This window comes from Pleurodeles waltl, chromosome 1_2, assembly GCF_031143425.1.
Source record: "Pleurodeles waltl isolate 20211129_DDA chromosome 1_2, aPleWal1.hap1.20221129, whole genome shotgun sequence".
NCBI classification, from domain to species: domain Eukaryota; kingdom Metazoa; phylum Chordata; class Amphibia; order Caudata; family Salamandridae; genus Pleurodeles; species Pleurodeles waltl.
The window spans coordinates 1,193,066,161-1,193,082,404 of record NC_090437.1 but is presented as its reverse complement, the minus strand read 5'-3'; the positions used below and the strand labels follow the sequence as shown (position 1 = coordinate 1,193,082,404).

The following is a 16,244-nucleotide window of genomic DNA, read 5'->3' as shown; positions in this document are numbered from 1 at the left end:
GCTGTCACTTTGCATTTTGAAAAATATATTGTTATCTTCTGCATAGTGCCTGCTCTGAAAACGTATTTGAACTTGCCCCAAGATGGGTATTTGAATTGACTCAAGCAAATCCTGCTGATAGTGGCAAGATTATGTTTCCCATTTTGTTTATGTGTTTTTTTGTTTTATTTTTGCTAATAGGTTGGATAAGCCGAACTCAATTTGAAGAGACCTGGGCTACTCTGCTTGGTGTGCTTGTAACTCAGCCAATTGTAATGGACCAAGAAGAAAATCAGCCTGAGGTAAACAATTCAAGAAGAGCAGTGTGTGGCATATCTATATATTTTTATTTTCATTGAGTCTGTGTAGCACATTTATCTAAGACAGTGGTTCCCAACCTGTGGTCCGCAGACCCCCAGGGGTCCGTGACACATTCCCAGGGGGTCCGCAGGCCTGGGCCAGGAGGAAGACACTTCTCCAACTGGTGCCTCTGACAAACATGTGCATGTTTTTTTATACTCATTGCTTCATTTTTGCAGTAGTTTTGAAAGCACTGCAAACTTCCTGGTACATCCCGCAGCTTTCCAACAAAAATACAAGCATCAAGATTACTCTAGTGATTAATGTACCTGCTGGAGAGAGATGAGAGTTTTGTCTAGTGGCAGTTTTTAATCAAAGGTAGTGCAGATGGTTAATGTGCCTGTTTCAAAGAGCATATATCAGGCAAATAACAGTATTTTATGTGTATAGCACAGTGGGTTACTGCTTTTGTTATAGGGATTCTTTTTTTACTGTGCAGTACATAAGTTATAATCATAATCTATCACAGTGAGCTATGAACTGCCATTAAGGAGCTACATGCAAACTGCAAGGCACAGATTAGAAAGTTGTTTTTTCCTCTAGACTTTCATTTTCCTTGCTGCAAAAAAAGGTTTGCTTGCATGGTTTGCTTACATTATTATTAAAGTCAACAATAACCACTGTGTTGTGTTCTGAATCCTGAGTTTGTGCTTCTCCAGACCAAGCACTCTTAGAAAATGCTTATCAGTATGGATGACTTGAATCCCACACCTTGTCGTCTCCTGTAAAGTGCTCTGACACCCTACACTGGTATGAGAGGTGCTATAAAAAATTTATTACATGTGATAGAGATGCTATGGAGAGATGAGAGACCCTTAAGATTTACTTCCTTTCCCCACCACGTATTTATGTCAAGAAGCTTTCTCAGATCTTATGTACCTAAAAAATAAAAACTGAAATGTTAAATCTGACCTGAGGATTCAGCTTTCCTAAATAAAACTAAACATTGACAAGTTAGTCGTCGAGATGCAGCGCCAACGTTCCCATTACATTTTTTGTAATTTTTTTCAATGTAAAATAATTATATCTGTAGTAATCTGAGTATTTGTTTGGTGTGTACTCTTTGTGTATTTTTTTAATTGTTTGGGGGTCCCCGGCTTCCAATAATAATTCACTGGGGGTCCTCAGGAGTCAAAAGGTTGGGAACCACTGATCTAACATTAAGTGCAAAATCTATAAAGTAAAAAAATTTGAAATTTGTTTAAAATCAGACTTCACGAGAAAGACCTCATACGTTTGTGAGCTGCAATCGTTTTAAGACAATATTTGAAGATCCATGGAGGGGAAAAGGAACAATTAGGAAACGTCAGGGCTTTGCAGCGTTTTACTTGAAAGCGAGAGCAGGAATTTAAGGGAAGCAACCAGCAGATACATGGAGGAACAGAGTGCATCATATGGTTGGTAAAGTGTTATTGGGTGGAGTCAATAAAGTGATAAACATTATTTTAAAAAAAAAAATGGGAAAAATCTTAAAGTTTGGAAGTCACTGGAAAACAGTTAACTAACGAGTAATGCTTGCACAACAGGGTGTTAAAAAGCAGAATTTAGTTTGGGGCAGAAAACAATAAGAAAAATAATACACTCAGATAATAATAAACGTATATGCTCAAGAGGTACTTCTATTGAAAAGGTCTTTGGTCAGATTCCTCATCTTAGACGTATGTCAAGACATCAAACCGGGCTCAACACTTTGTTCAGATATTCCTCCATCCTATGCTAGGAGGTGCACTTTAGGTTTAGTCACAACATGTCTTCAAGGTCACTGCTGGAAGTACCACAACAACAGAAAGGTGCCACATGCTCAGTGGTGTTGGTTCATGTTTTTGCATTGCACCAAAGATGCTTAGTTCTGAGAGGGCTTTATCTGAAAATCTGCTTTGGGCTGTTATGGTGGGATGGCATAACCCCCGATTAACCCCATGTAATTGTGATTAACATGTAGAAATCAGTGTTAAAACAGCAATTTCCAGATGTTATTTTGTAATCATGGGCTTCTTTCTTGAGAAAGTTTCTTGACTTGGGCAGTCCCTAGGCTGAATCTCTCAATACTGATTCGGTGAGCCCTCAAATTGGTTTTTAGGTACTAGTTATAAAGAGGCCCCAGCATTTTGCTCTGTATTTTCAAGAATTTGGGTTTCTTACCTCCAAAGCCCTTGGGGTTGAAATCAGTTATGTCCTGTAAGACACAGATGTTCTGGATAGATCAACTTACCCTACTGTCTGTGGTGTCTGAATCTAGACTACCAGGCAGCAGTCTGTCAAGTTTGCCATGATGTAGTCCAGGGTTCTAAGAGAGAACAAGAGTTTTTTTTTTTTTCCTTCGCACCACTGGGAACGAGTGTTCATAATCTCATCCACTACCCAAAAAATTACCAACTAAGTCTGAGGTGAGCTTTCCATCTATGCCTTCAAGCATGGTACAATAGAGGCTCACTATATTCTCCAGTTTAACCCTGCCATATCACATGGCTTCTAGAGCGTCCTTCACCACATTAGGCGATCTGTTCTTCATGGTAGCGATTCTGGCAGCTTTTGCTCTAGTTTTAAATTCATGTCAGTGCCACCATGTAGGAAGCTGTCTCTATATTGTGCACTAAAATAAAGTACACTGTGCAGAGTCCAGATCGGAAGGCATAACAGTGAACTGATAACGCCCATCGGAGTGAAGACTGCAGACTTTTCTTTTGCTCCAGGGGTCAGAGCTATCTGGCAGTATCCTGTTGTGAAATCAAAAGTACTGAGATATTTGGCTGCCCCTATCTTGTCAATAAGTTCATCAGCCCTAGGAATTTGGTGGCCATCTTTTTTTAGTCAGGGCATTGAGACCACTATAGTCCACAGACAACCTGATTTATTTTTTTCCACCCTGGAAATGAGGTTTGGGGACTAGAACAACAGGGGTGGCCCAGAGGCTCTCAGAGTGCTCAGTGACTCCCAATTTCAGCATCTTACTGACCTCAGATTTGATGCTCTCTTTGACATGATAAATCTGTCTGCATATTTTGTTTTTGACAGGCACGTTGTCTCCAGTGTCCACATCATGGTTACACCATGTAGTCTGACCAGGGGTCAAAGAGAAGAGCTCAGCATACTGATGCACGACTTGCTTGCAGGCAGTCTGCTGTTGGTCAGTTGGTTGTCTGAAAAGACTACTCCTTCAAGCAAGCCATCTTTTAGCTTCCTATCCCTCATCAGTGACCATCAGCATGGTCATTTCAGCTCTGTCATGAAAGGGTTTTCAGGCGGTTAACATGGATCACCCTTTTGGGGTTCCTGCAAGAGCCAAGGTCCACCAAGTAGTTGACTTCCCCTTTCCTTTCTTAGATGGGGTAGGGTCCACTCCCATTTGTCCTGGAGGGTCATAGGAGCCACAGGCTCAATGACCAACACTTTCTGCCCTGTTTGGAACTCCACCAGTGCAGCCTTATAGTCATACCAGAGTTTCTGGAGCTCTTGCCTGGCCTCAAAGTTTGTGGATGCCTTTTCCATGTACCCAGCCATTCTAGAGCGACAGCCAAGTACATAGTCCACTGTGTCTTACTTTGGCTCTCTGAGAGGTCTCTCCCATCACTCCTTTACAAGACAAAGTGTTCCCCTTACAGGATGCCCAAACAGAAGTTCAAAGGAGGAAAACTATGCTCCCTTCTGTGGCACTTACCTGTAAGTAAAGAGCAGGCATGGAAGTAAGACATCCAGTCTTCTTTTGAGTTTTTCAGGGAGTCCATCAATCATGCCTTTGAGTGTCTTGATAAATCTCTCAAAAGGACCATTGCACTTGGGATGATATAGGGCAGTGAACTTATAGGTCACACCACATTCAGCCTACGTGTGCTTCAGGTAGCCAGACATGAAGTTAGTGCCGCTTTCTGACACACCTCCTTTGGAAAGCCCACTCTGGTGAATATACCAATGAGGGACCTAGCTACTGCAAGGACAATAGTAGTCCTCAGGGGAATTGCTTCAGGGTACCTGGTTGCATGATCTACTACAACCAGTATGAATCTGTTCCCTGATGCTGTTGGAGGGTCAAGGTGACCGACTATGTCAATCTCTACCCTTTCAAAGGGAACCCCAACCACTGGAAGTCGAATTAAGGGGGCCTTTGGGTGACCTCTATCTTTCCACTGGCTTGGCAGATGGCACAGGAGTTCCAAAACTCCTGCACCTTCTGAGACGTGCTTGACCAGTAGAAGTGGTTTACCAACCTACTCCATGTTTTTGCCTGATGCCAAGCTAGCAGGATATCATTGGCCAAAGTGAGGAGAAACTCTCCAAACTTCTGAGGCACTAACACTCCTGTAGTGGCACCAGGTTTGGGGTCTCTGGCCTCAGTGTAAAGGAGTGCCTCCTCCCAATAGGTCCTGTGGGAACCACTGATATCTCTCTTTTCTTGATCAGCAGTTTACTGTCTCAGGCCTTCACGAGTGGGACAGGTTTTTTTGTCCTTGGCACACATCTCCCTTAGAGGGTCTCCCTGGTTCTAGGAGCTCTGCCATATAAGGCCCAAGTTCCTGAGGCTCAGTTCCCTCTGGAGCAGGCACGTTTTCTCCCTGGGAACCTCTTCTGTGATCTGTTCTGAAGCTGGCCCCCGTCTCCTTGCCCTTTCTCTTCGCAGGTTGGCCCATTGATCCACACGCCAACTCTACAATTTCCTCCTGGGCCCTGCTCCTATTTGTACACAGACCCATTCAGGGATACCCAGCATGGTTGCATGGATCTTTCTTTCTACCTCAGCCCATGCTGAGGACTCCAGATCATTACCTAGCAGACATTGCACAGGGATTGCAGGAGATACCACCACTTCCTCTGGCCAGTAACCCCTTCCCATTCTAAGGATACAATCGCCATGGGATGTACCTTAGCTTGATTATCAGTGTTGAGGACTGTGTAAGTCTCACCAGTCACATACTGGTCTGCGGACACCATTTGCTCAATCACCATGGTGACCCTGACACCAGTGTCTCTCAGTGCTTCAACTTGAATTCCATTTATATGAGGCTGTTATCTGTATCTCTCCAGTTTACTGGGCCAGACAGCCAGGGCAGCTACACCCTCAGAGACTAAAGTTGCCTCAGTAGGCTCACTGACATGGGTCAGAGGCCATACCACCCTGTTTATCGGCAAATCGGACTCCTCATTCAAAGTTTCATCAGTCCGAAACTTTAACGGAGACTACAAAATACAGGACATCAGTTCGAAGCATTTTCAGCTCAGCCAGACCATCTCTTTCTGTCAACTAGATGTTGTCATGTCCACATAAAGGATCGGAACAACTATGTGATAACAGTATTGTTCGAATCACCAGCACAGACAATTTAAATGACATGACTATGTGACTTCAGCACATCAAGTATCCAATATCTAATCAATTTGAGAACTTGGCTGCTAAAATTAGACTTTTGTAGTTTCTTATCAACGGGAATGGCCCTGAGGAAGGTGACCTATAACCATTAGGAACACTGAAACACACGTAGGCCGTTGGTTCCCACAGCACATCCTTGCTGTAGTGACACCACTTTGATCCGCTTCTTTTCAAATATAGATTAATTTTGTATTCGATTATTATTGATTTATATCTATCAGTTTTTGAGTATTGTTTTTACATGTTTGTATTCATTGTACCCTTCATGTATTAGTTTATTAATGTCGTTACATGTGTAAGCATATTTTGTTTGATTTTACCATATTGTCCTTTGTTGTCTAGTTTGACTGTGGTGTGTCTGAATTAGAATACTAGTGTTTTATATATTCACATCTTTTATATCTCACGATTATTTGTATATTTATATTATTCAATTAAAGTTTTTCTTATTGAGATTTTGTTCCCTGTTTTCCCTTGTTATTATTCGATTCTGTTTAGCAGTCTGGAATCATTTTTTTGAATGACCTTAATTTATCAGCTTACATTTATCAGCGCCTATAGGGATTTACTTCTGAAGCTTATTATACCTTCAGGTATTACATTATTACTGTAGCTCACGTCGTAGTTTCTCCTACTTGTAATTTTCCCTGATTGAGCTACTAGCATTTTTTTAGGGAACCCCTTTATAGTTTTTCTCTCATGGGTCAGGGCCTACCTGGAATTCCATCTGGAGACTTACCACTGCATTTACTGCAGGTGCCCTAGAGGCATTCTTTTTTGTGGGTACAGGTCTGGTCTCCAGTTCGGTGTCCAAGAGCCTTGCAATCATGATACCAAGCCTTTTTGGAATCCCAGTATTCCCTTTGTACTCACCCTTGTGTTTTGGGGCCTTTTGAAGACTCTTTACATTTGTCCTTGTTCTGGTTACCCTCTTTCCCTTGTGGGGGCTTTTTGGCCTATTTCTTGTGGTCCCCCCCACCAGTGGAAGTTTTGGTCACCTTTGTTTTGACCCAGTGGTCTGCTTCCTTCCTGAACTCTTGAGGAGAAAGTGGAGCTAGGTTTTCTGCACACAGTTACTCAACAGATGATCTTTCATTATTAAATGCTAAAGTCCTTCATAATCATGCACATTGTTAAGCTTCTAACTAGCAACCTAGTGTCTTCACAGAGAAGTCCACAAAATCAACCAAAGACTGACTCTGGGTTTTTCGACTCTCCCTGAATGTGATCCTGTACTCCTCAGGAGTAAGCCCAAAGCCCTCATCAGGGTAGCCTTCATGAGGTCATACGACCTTGCATCTGCCTCATTCAGTGTCAGGAGTCTATCCATGCATGAAAACAGTTCCCACGGAGGAGAGCCCCCATGATGTTTAGCAAGTTTTCTGGCTACATAGGCCATCTCATAAGCTTTGAACTATTTGGTGATATCATCACCTTCCTCATATTTGCGCACAGCCCCTTTGGGGATTTTAGGGTCACAATGCTCTACTCTGTCCCTAGTTATAAAATTGCTGCCACCATCCATGGTTGCCAAACCCATTTATCTTCTCTCTTTCTCTATTGCTAGGATTCCGTCTTCCAGGTCAAGTTTCCTAGCTAATCTCTCTAAGAGAAGCTTCTCTTCCGAGAGTGTTTCTCTGGACCTTAAGGAACCTAAGCCACTTTCACTAGAGGGAGGTGTTCTAGACATTTGGGGTACAGATTCCTCTCTTTCAAGTGGTGTAGGGTACCTTTCTTGCTTCCCACTTGAGTTGTCTTGATCCTGATTTACAGGATCCGTGCGATCATCAGAAGGATGAGCCTTCTCATGCTCTCCCAGTAGCACCTGGGGATTTTCACTGGTAATGGTTGAGACTGTTTTTATTTTGTACACTTTACAGAGGGCCTTTAACTGCTTGTGGGAAAGCACAAGGTTAGAGGTGACGTTGAGCTCCACCACCCTGTCCTCTAATGTACTTATTATTTTACTAAAGTTGGGAACTTTTTGAGGTAGACAAAAAATCCTAACAGGTTTTTGCATTCCTAACTAAGTAAGTTTTTAAAGTTTTTACTGTTAAGCTACAGTGACCAAACCAGAGCCCTAACAGTACTTTTAAGAACTTGGAAAAATACCCAGTTCAAAAATGCAATTTATCTAAAGGCATTTTTTGGATTTACTTATGTAGTCAATTATTGACCAAGTGCAAATGCAAAGTTGCAGATCCCACCACTATTCCACCAATGTAGGAAGCTGGCTCTCTATATTGTGTACTGAAATACACTGTGCAGAGAGTCCAGTGGATCCCCAATTGGTATTGGAGAGGCAAAAGTAGATAGGTCTAATACTCTATTTGTGGTAGTGTGGGTGAGCAGTTAGGCTTATCAGGGGGTAGTGCGAAGCATTTGTTTTACTCAGAGGCTATAAATGAGACACAGACTCAGTGAATAAATCTGAGACCAAGAAAAATAACAATTATATTGACATATATGTTGCAAACCCAAGAACTTCATAATCAGGTAAGTAGACTTTGAAGTATAAATACTTTGCAGTTTCAAAAACAGACAGTGCAATTTTCAGAGTTCGCTCAATGTTATTCTATAGAGGAAAAACAATGTTCAGCAAACACAAGGTTAACAATGACTTACAAAGCCAGTCTCAGGGCGTTAATATAAGTACTGGGCACTGATTATAACTACACCAACAGGTCACATTGGGCTGCACTGGGGCGGCCTGATGCAGTAAGGTGTTGGGTGACCAATGGTTTACCTGGGAGTTTGCCTCTCATGAAAAACAGGCTGTAGGCTCTGGTTAGGAAGCCAGTCAGGGACGACATGCAGGTAGGTCGAAGACTTTAAATGTACAGAAGGGTAGGTGCACTGTTGGTCCTTGTCTCCAGAGCCCAAGGACGATGGATGCAGGGGGTGTCCAGGAGTACTCGCGGTCAGGGGGCCCTGCGTGTTGAGGCTGCAGGCGTTGTGGGGGAGTCCAGCAGGTGGTCATCCAAGGGGTACTCGAATTCAGGAGAGCCTGGGACGTCACTGGCACCAGTGGCCCTCAGTTGGCATCGGGTGCAGTGGTTGCTGTGGCTCTGTGGTTTTCTCTCACCACCTGGCTGTGGGAGATGGGGCCTGCATGCAGGGGTTGCAGGCGACTTGGATGAGTCCAGGAGAGGAGAAACTCGGGTGGGCTGTGGCTCAGGACAACTGGTGAGCCCTGCTGGCAACATTTCTGGGCTTCTCACCAGGTCGAGGTAGTCAGGTGCAGAGGTCTTGTTAGGTTTTTAGTGTCCAGGCTGCAGAGTCCTTGTTGGATACTTTGTTGCTGAGCAGGTTCCGCCACTCACAGGATTCTGAGTCTTTTTTGAAGGAAGGCTGGCTTCCTGGGTTTCTTGAAGCTGTATCTGCAGGATGAGTCTTTTTGTGCAGCGTCTGTTGAGGTCAGCAGGTAGGCAGAAGGGTTGGTAATGGGTCTGCTGTTACTTCTTCCTCTGCGGGGACGACTCTTGTTTGTCCTTCTTTGTAGGGTTCAGGAGTGCCACCTAAATACTCAATTTAGGGGTGTTTCAGAGAGTGTCAGGCGGTAGCCAATGGGCTCACCACCTTTAGGGTGACTACACCCTTTCCATGACCACTTCTGCTGGGAAGTGGGCATAACCCTAACCCTAGTGGCTTAATTCCTTCCAAACAAGATGGAGGAATTAAAAAAGTAATGTCCCCTTAAGCTCATATACCCCCTTAGGGGTGGGACTGGCATGAAGTTTGCACACCTGCTATTCTGCCTAATTTCCTACCTGTACTGCTGCCAAAAGTGGGCGTTAAGACAGAGGTGTTGGTCATCTCTGCCATTTGGAGAGACCTGGGTTGCATTTCAAAGGCGGCAAGGCTTTTGAAGCTCCCCACCTTGGAATTTCCATCCTGCTCCGGACGAGGTGTTATCACCTACACCCAGAGCAGGCCTTTGTTCTGGGCCTCTGACAGCTTTAGCTTTCACCTCAGAGGGCCATAAATCAGTCTAGGGTGGCTGCACTGGTTTGGATTAGTCAGTGAACACACCAGTAGCTGGGTAGGTTTTCAGGGGATGTAGAAAGGCTGGCGTGGTGTGTGGTGGACATCTATGGTGTTTGCACCTTATACCAGGTCCAGGAAACCCCTTATTAGTTGGTGAGACGGTGTCTAGGAAGCCAGGGCTCTCTAGTAGTAGCTGTGGTGAGCAGCCAAGACTTATCTAGGAGACATGCAAAGCTCTTACATTACCACATTGGTCATATAGTAAGTTTTCTCACAAGAAAGGAACCACACAGTGTTGCAAACATAAAGGTATGTTATTACAGTAACACAGAACTAGGGGCCACATGTACGAAATTCAGGTTTTGCGACTCGCAAATTGCGAGTCCTAGCAACGCGCAATTTGAGAGTCGCAACACCTGGTGTACCACAGTGTCAATGAGGTCGCAAATTACCTACCTCATGAATATTCATGAGGTAGGCCGCAATTTGCGACCCCATTGGGAATGGCCGCCCTCACAGGGATGGTGGCCTGCTGGAGACAGCAGACACCATGTCTGTGACTGCTTTTAAATAAAGTAGTTTTTTTTTTTAAATGCAGCCCATTTTCCTTAAAGTTAAACGAGATGCATTTCAAAATGAAAAATTAAAAGTTTTCTTTTCATTTTTTCAGAGCAGGCAGTGGTCCCTGGTGCTCTGAATTTTTTTTTCCGCTGCCATTCACAAAGGAGAAGGGGGATGGGTTAGCACCATTTTGAAACTGGTGCTAACTGCGATTGTTTTGCGACCGCATTCACGGTCACAAAACAATCATACATACCATCTGGATTCGGCATTAGGAAGGGACGCCCTTGTCACGCCCCTTCCTAATACCGAATCGCAAAAGCCAAACTGGATTCGGTAACAAGTTACAGAATCGCAGTTTGGGCTTTGTACATCCCAAAAAGCATTTTTCAAGTCGCAAACGGCCAGATTTGCCGTTTGCGACTTGAAAAATGCTTCGTACATCTGGCCCTAGATTACTTATAGGCAGCTAAATCCCCAACTGAAGGTAAGTATATACTATAGAAATAGCATAGAAAAACAACAAGCATTGTCAAGAAGTTGCAGAAAATAGCTAGGCCATATGGGTGCCAAACTATATACTAAAATAGTGGAATGCGAAGTTAGGTCCCCCATCCAAGGATGAGGAGTAGTTAGAAAGGAGCTGGGAGAACTCAGTACCTAGATGATCCCCAGTGACCAGGAGAGCAGAGTTAAGTTACCTGGTCTTCCCATAGACTAATGAGGGGACTTGTAGAAGGAACTTTTTAAGACGAGGACCAGTCCAGTGAAAGCAAGTGGTGGATTCCGGATGAAGAGGACCTGCAAAGGAAGGAGACAGAGTCCAGTCCAGGCAGGAGTGTCCAAGTGGGGCAGGAGCCAATGCCCACCCTTCTGTGGAAGATGATCTGGGTCGACGGTGGAAGAAGGCCAGCTGCAGAATCCAGAAGCTGAAGAGAAGTCCCACGCCGGTCGCTGGGTCGTTAATGGTTAGTGGTCAGGTGGACCACCAACAAGCCTTCGCAAATGCAATACCAAGCAGAAGAGGTTTTGCAAAGAAGAGGACCAGCAAGGTCCAGGGGTCTCGACCATTGGAGGGGAGACCAGGCTGACCCTCAACAGTAGAGAGAGCCAGTAGAAGCAGTTGCAGCCCCCACAGGCAAACCACTGGCAGCAGGCGCAGTAAGTTGCAGCGAGGCCCAGTCAGCTCACCTGGAGAGGAGCCCCACGTCACTGGAGCAGCAGAGAGGGGACTGTCCCTGCAAGGATGAAGTGCTGGAGACCAGGGCTACTTGGAGCCTAAAGATTCCTCGGAGCAGGAGTCACCAAGCCTTAGTTGCTGCAAGAGTTGCAATGCACAGGGGAGGCAGGGGCTTAAAGTCTCCCAAGTTGGACAGAGGGCAGAGAGGACCAAGGGGACCACTCATCACCACCACCTGTTTAGGAGGATCCACACAGTCCCTGTGGAAAGCAGACCCCAGCAGCCAGACATAGTTGCCTTAGGTGCCTGCGGATGCAGGGGAGTTTCTCCTTCACTCCAAGGGAAATTCCTTCTTGCTTCTTTGGTGCAGCTGAATTCTTGTCAAGCCCAGAGGATGCACAGCTGTGGAAATGTTGCAAATGCTGGAAGGAGCTGTAGAAACAAGAAGCTTGACACCACAAGCATGAGACACGTGGCCTCCTACACACAAATAAATTATTTATTTCTAATAAAGGAAGTGATTCACCAATGCTCCAAAACGGCAACCAACCAAACTCATACATGGGCAGTCTTCAATGAACTATATTTAACTTGTGGACAACAATACATTACAAAACATATGCCTTGACGATGTCAGGGAGGTACACCCAATTGACGAAACATGTGTTGGCTGTCTGAAATATTACTTACTGATCAGATATTCAGAATAAAAAAGAAGACTTGCATAAAGCTGATAAATGTGTTATCTGTAGAGTGGTGAGCTAGCAGCCCCTTACATGCTCCTCAGTTTACACTCTGGTTCAAGATTATAGGCTCATTTAGACTCTGATTCGAGGCAGTAAACTAATTTTGCTAGAATGCTACTTCCAAACTTCCTCGTGTAAGTATGACATATTCTGTTTTTTCTGTATATCCTCCTCCTGATAATGGGCATTAAAAGTTTTGAAATATAACAAATATATGGATAGTAATATCCTGCATAAGGGCAAGTTACTTTATATAATACTTACCTCGCAGATATCTTCCCAGAAATATCTCATCTCTCCCAGGAATATCTCATCGAGTCTGATGAAATATTATGCAAACCATACGAGTTTTTTGTTTATCGCTTTAATTTTTGCCTCAATGCCTCACTGATGCAGGGGAAACCTGTATGGCTATTACTTCTTTTCAGTCATAGTTCAACAGATCGATGGCTGGAGCTCCGACTGTATCACCCTATTCAGTTTGATGCCTGTGAAACATTCAACAATGAGGACTCTTGGCGAAGGTATATTACCTACTTTCAGAGGTGAACAACTTGTTCATTGGGCTTTTGCCAATGACCAGGTACTTTGCACGATCTGCGTCTGGAATAGCTGTTGTAATCTTTGCATCTCAGTCAAAGGCAGCAATTTAAAGCAGTAAATAACAGAATTTACTAACATAAAATAATTTAGTAATGCATAACCCCACAAAGAAGGGATATTGTGTCCAAAGTGGTATCATCCATTTTGTCAATGATAAGGTGATAAGTAATGTCACTAATTATGTCATCAGTGTCATTTATGATGTTATTTGTATCTGATAAGGCCACGCAGTTTGCTATGTATAGTTCTGAAGGTAACGTTCAGTGATTTTGCCTTTGCTTTTTAGAGAGGAAACATGGTCCTTGAAATAGCCTCACTTATCAAAGGTGACACCAAGATGAGCACATGCCGAGACCTATTTTTTTCTTTGGGTACCAACTGTCTTCCTTTTTAGGTTGAGCATAAGCGTTCGACCTTGTGTGTACTTTTAGTTTACATCTTATGGCTTAAAGCAACTTCATTTGTTAGTTGCAGTTTCCTTTAAAAATGCTTGCTTGCTAGTGGTCAGTTCTGCCTTTCTTCCCTCCTTTTTCTGTTTCAAAGCAGTGACTAACTACTGTTTTATTCCACTTTGGTTTCTTTATCTGTTGCTGTGACAGACTACTATTGTCAATTCATTGTTGCTCACTTTTCACTGTGGGTGTTTTAGGCTCATAGCTGCGTACGTTCTGTTGCAGCATTTCGTTCATCCCACCTCCTCCCATGTCACTGACATTTGTTTTGGCTTTATTCCAGTGCTGTCCTCGTTTACCTCTGGCTCCTAAAATAAGTTTATTTTACAAAAGAAACACCTGGTGCCTAAACATTTAGCTCACTGCTCACAAAAGCCACAAAATGCTCTTTCTGGTAGACTGTAGCTAAACCTAGAAGCAATGATGTGAAACTTGCAGAGTCTCATCTGGAGTCTCTCTCCAGGCCACCTCCCTGCCAGGCCTCAGAGACATCGCACACAGGGCATTGCTTATCTCCTTTATTGGGGCCATAAATCTTCTCAGGCTGCTCTGCTATTGTTAACTTCATTAGAGCTTCGTTGAAATGTGAGGCAAAAATGCTTGCAAGACTTTTCATTATGTTAACTTAAAAAGAACAATACTTTTCCAGCCTTGTTTTCCAATTTCTGTTCAGACGTTTACGCAACTCGAGGTAGTGCAGTCATCTTCTCCTCTCTCCTCAGTGGCTTGTGATTTCTGATGTAAGTAGCCGCCAATGACCACCAAACATGGGAGGAAAAGATGAAATTCTGAGTCTGGGTCGAGCAATTTATATGACAAGAATAGTCCAGTTCTGAATTTACAATGCCAATAGCTCCAACTCAAGAAAATGCTAGACCTATTGCATTGCAAATGTTTGGTTGGTTGCCGAAGTTCACCACATTTCTTTCTTTGATGCAAATCTCCATTTTACTTATTTTAATATATGGTAAAAAGGTAGCCATTAGCCGTTGAAGTGCTATCTCGTTTTTACCTTTTGTTCTTACAAATATTTTTATTAGTACATTTCAGCATCTACAAAGAGTGGCTTCTTGTACAGTGTACTTAACAAAGAGACAATAAATGCTGCATCACTTCTTTTCAGCAACAATTTAGATTCAGTCTTGCTTTTTTTTCTCTTTAAGTTGCATTGGACGTTGGAGTCCAAACAGCTCTTGTATCAAACGGTCCCCTGTTTAACTCTTGCTCCTAAAATAAGTTTATTTTACAAAAGAAACACCCGGTGCCTAAACATTTTTCACTGCTCACAAAAGCCACAATATGCTCTTTCTGGTAGAATGTAGCTAAACCTAGAAACATGGTGTGAAGCAAAACAAATTGAGCCTCTTTCTGCCCCACTTTCTCCGGTTCTCCTTTTCATACTTTCTCTTGCCCAGTAGGGCTCTGCTCTAGGCTACCTCTCTACTTTCCTGCGGTTGCCTAACCAACCATCCCTCTTCAAGTCCCTTATTGTAAATAGGTTTCCCAATATACTTGTACATATCTTTTTCTCTTTCTCCATCTACCATGCCTCAGTGGGACCTTAATCTCGTACTAACGTTTTGGCGTGTGCTCCTTTTGAGTCTTTCCATAATTGTCCCCTGGTGCTCCTTACAATCATCCTTCCTCGTAGCAATTACATTTGCCAGGAGAGTGAGTGCGATCCAGGCCTTGTCATCCAAACCTCCTTACCTCAGTGTCTACACTGATAAACTTCGCACAAAAGCCTCCTTTCTCCTCCACATCCCTCTAAAGAAGAGGAGCAACTCCACCATCTGGAACCAAAAAGAGCATTGTCATTCTACCGTGATCGAACAAAAGAGTTCCTGGTGCATGACAAACCCTTTGTGGGGTGTGTTGGACTGAGGAAAGGTCGGGCCGTGCAGAAGCGGACTACCTCCAGAAGGGTTGTACTCTGCAATAAGATTTGCTGTGCACTGTCAAAAATCTACCTCCTGAGGGCTTGCAAGCTCATTGTACCAGAGCTGCGACCGCTGCGTTAGTATGCAGAGTTCCGATCCTGGATATCTGTCAAACAGCCACATGGGCACACGTCCACAAAGCATTAATTCCTTGACAGTCAGGTCCATAGGGATGGGCACTTTGCCCATTCAGTCCTGCAGGTCTTCCTTGTTTGTAATTGGGTGGCAGATGCACCTCGTGCAATGGTATTGCTTGGGTATGTATTCTAAGATAAGGAATCTGCTGCTAAAAGTCTCTATCAGATGAACAAGTTACATACCTTCTGTAACACCTTATCTGGTAGAGACTGTATCTAGCTGTTGATTTCTTACCGACCCACCCATCCTCCCCGCTCTGCAAACAGATTTCTAGGGATGGGGCTGTTCCCTTTCAGGGCTCTAGTTTTCCACACCAGTGGTCAGTATTCTTCATGGCTCCATTCTTCTGGTGTTGCAAGTCGTGAAAAGAAACTGACATCAATGTGCCCAGCTAGCACCTATACAGGTGACTTGGATGTCACTTCCAGCGCAGGCATTGCTGAGAATGCACGCAGAGCTGAATGATGCCACCTACCGTCACGCAGGGGTCATGCTCAGGTAAATGCTTCTGGAATCAGTCTGACGGTTGAGGAAATTCTAAGGTAAGGAATTTGTGGATAGATATAGTCTCTACCAGATAAGGCAGGTAAGTATCTTTTTTTCTGTCCCAGTCCGACACTGGGACGTTCCAAAGACCCAGGCCATGGAAATTACTTCTGGAATGGGAACATAATCCTCCACCTGTAAAGTCTTCTGTATGTAGTGATGTGACTAACCCATTCTGATCATCCTTGCCTTTCCAAAATCCCTGACTGTCGTTCTCCCATGATGCATGTGCGGGCCAGTCCTCCCATGAGAGAGGAAAGGGAGTCCAAATAGGGCAACAGGTGAGCACCATGAGGTGTAAAGGAAAGACGAGAGGAGAGCAGCATTAGGGATATCGATAAGAAGAATAAAGAGAAATAGAGATGGAGAAATCTGTTGACAGGAAGAAGA

At 43.9% G+C, this 16,244-nt stretch overlaps 1 protein-coding gene across 2 annotated transcripts in view; it reads left to right on the top strand.

Annotated features, from left to right (window-relative positions):
* Window positions 1-16,244, top strand: part of HTT (huntingtin) — a 1,416,422-nt gene that overhangs the window by 1,138,049 nt on the left and 262,129 nt on the right. For both annotated transcript variants that reach the window (XM_069203496.1, XM_069203501.1), the window contains one exon: window positions 181-281. In XM_069203496.1, coding sequence (XP_069059597.1) covers window positions 181-281 — 101 coding nt within the window. The remainder of the gene's footprint in view (window positions 1-180; window positions 282-16,244) is intronic.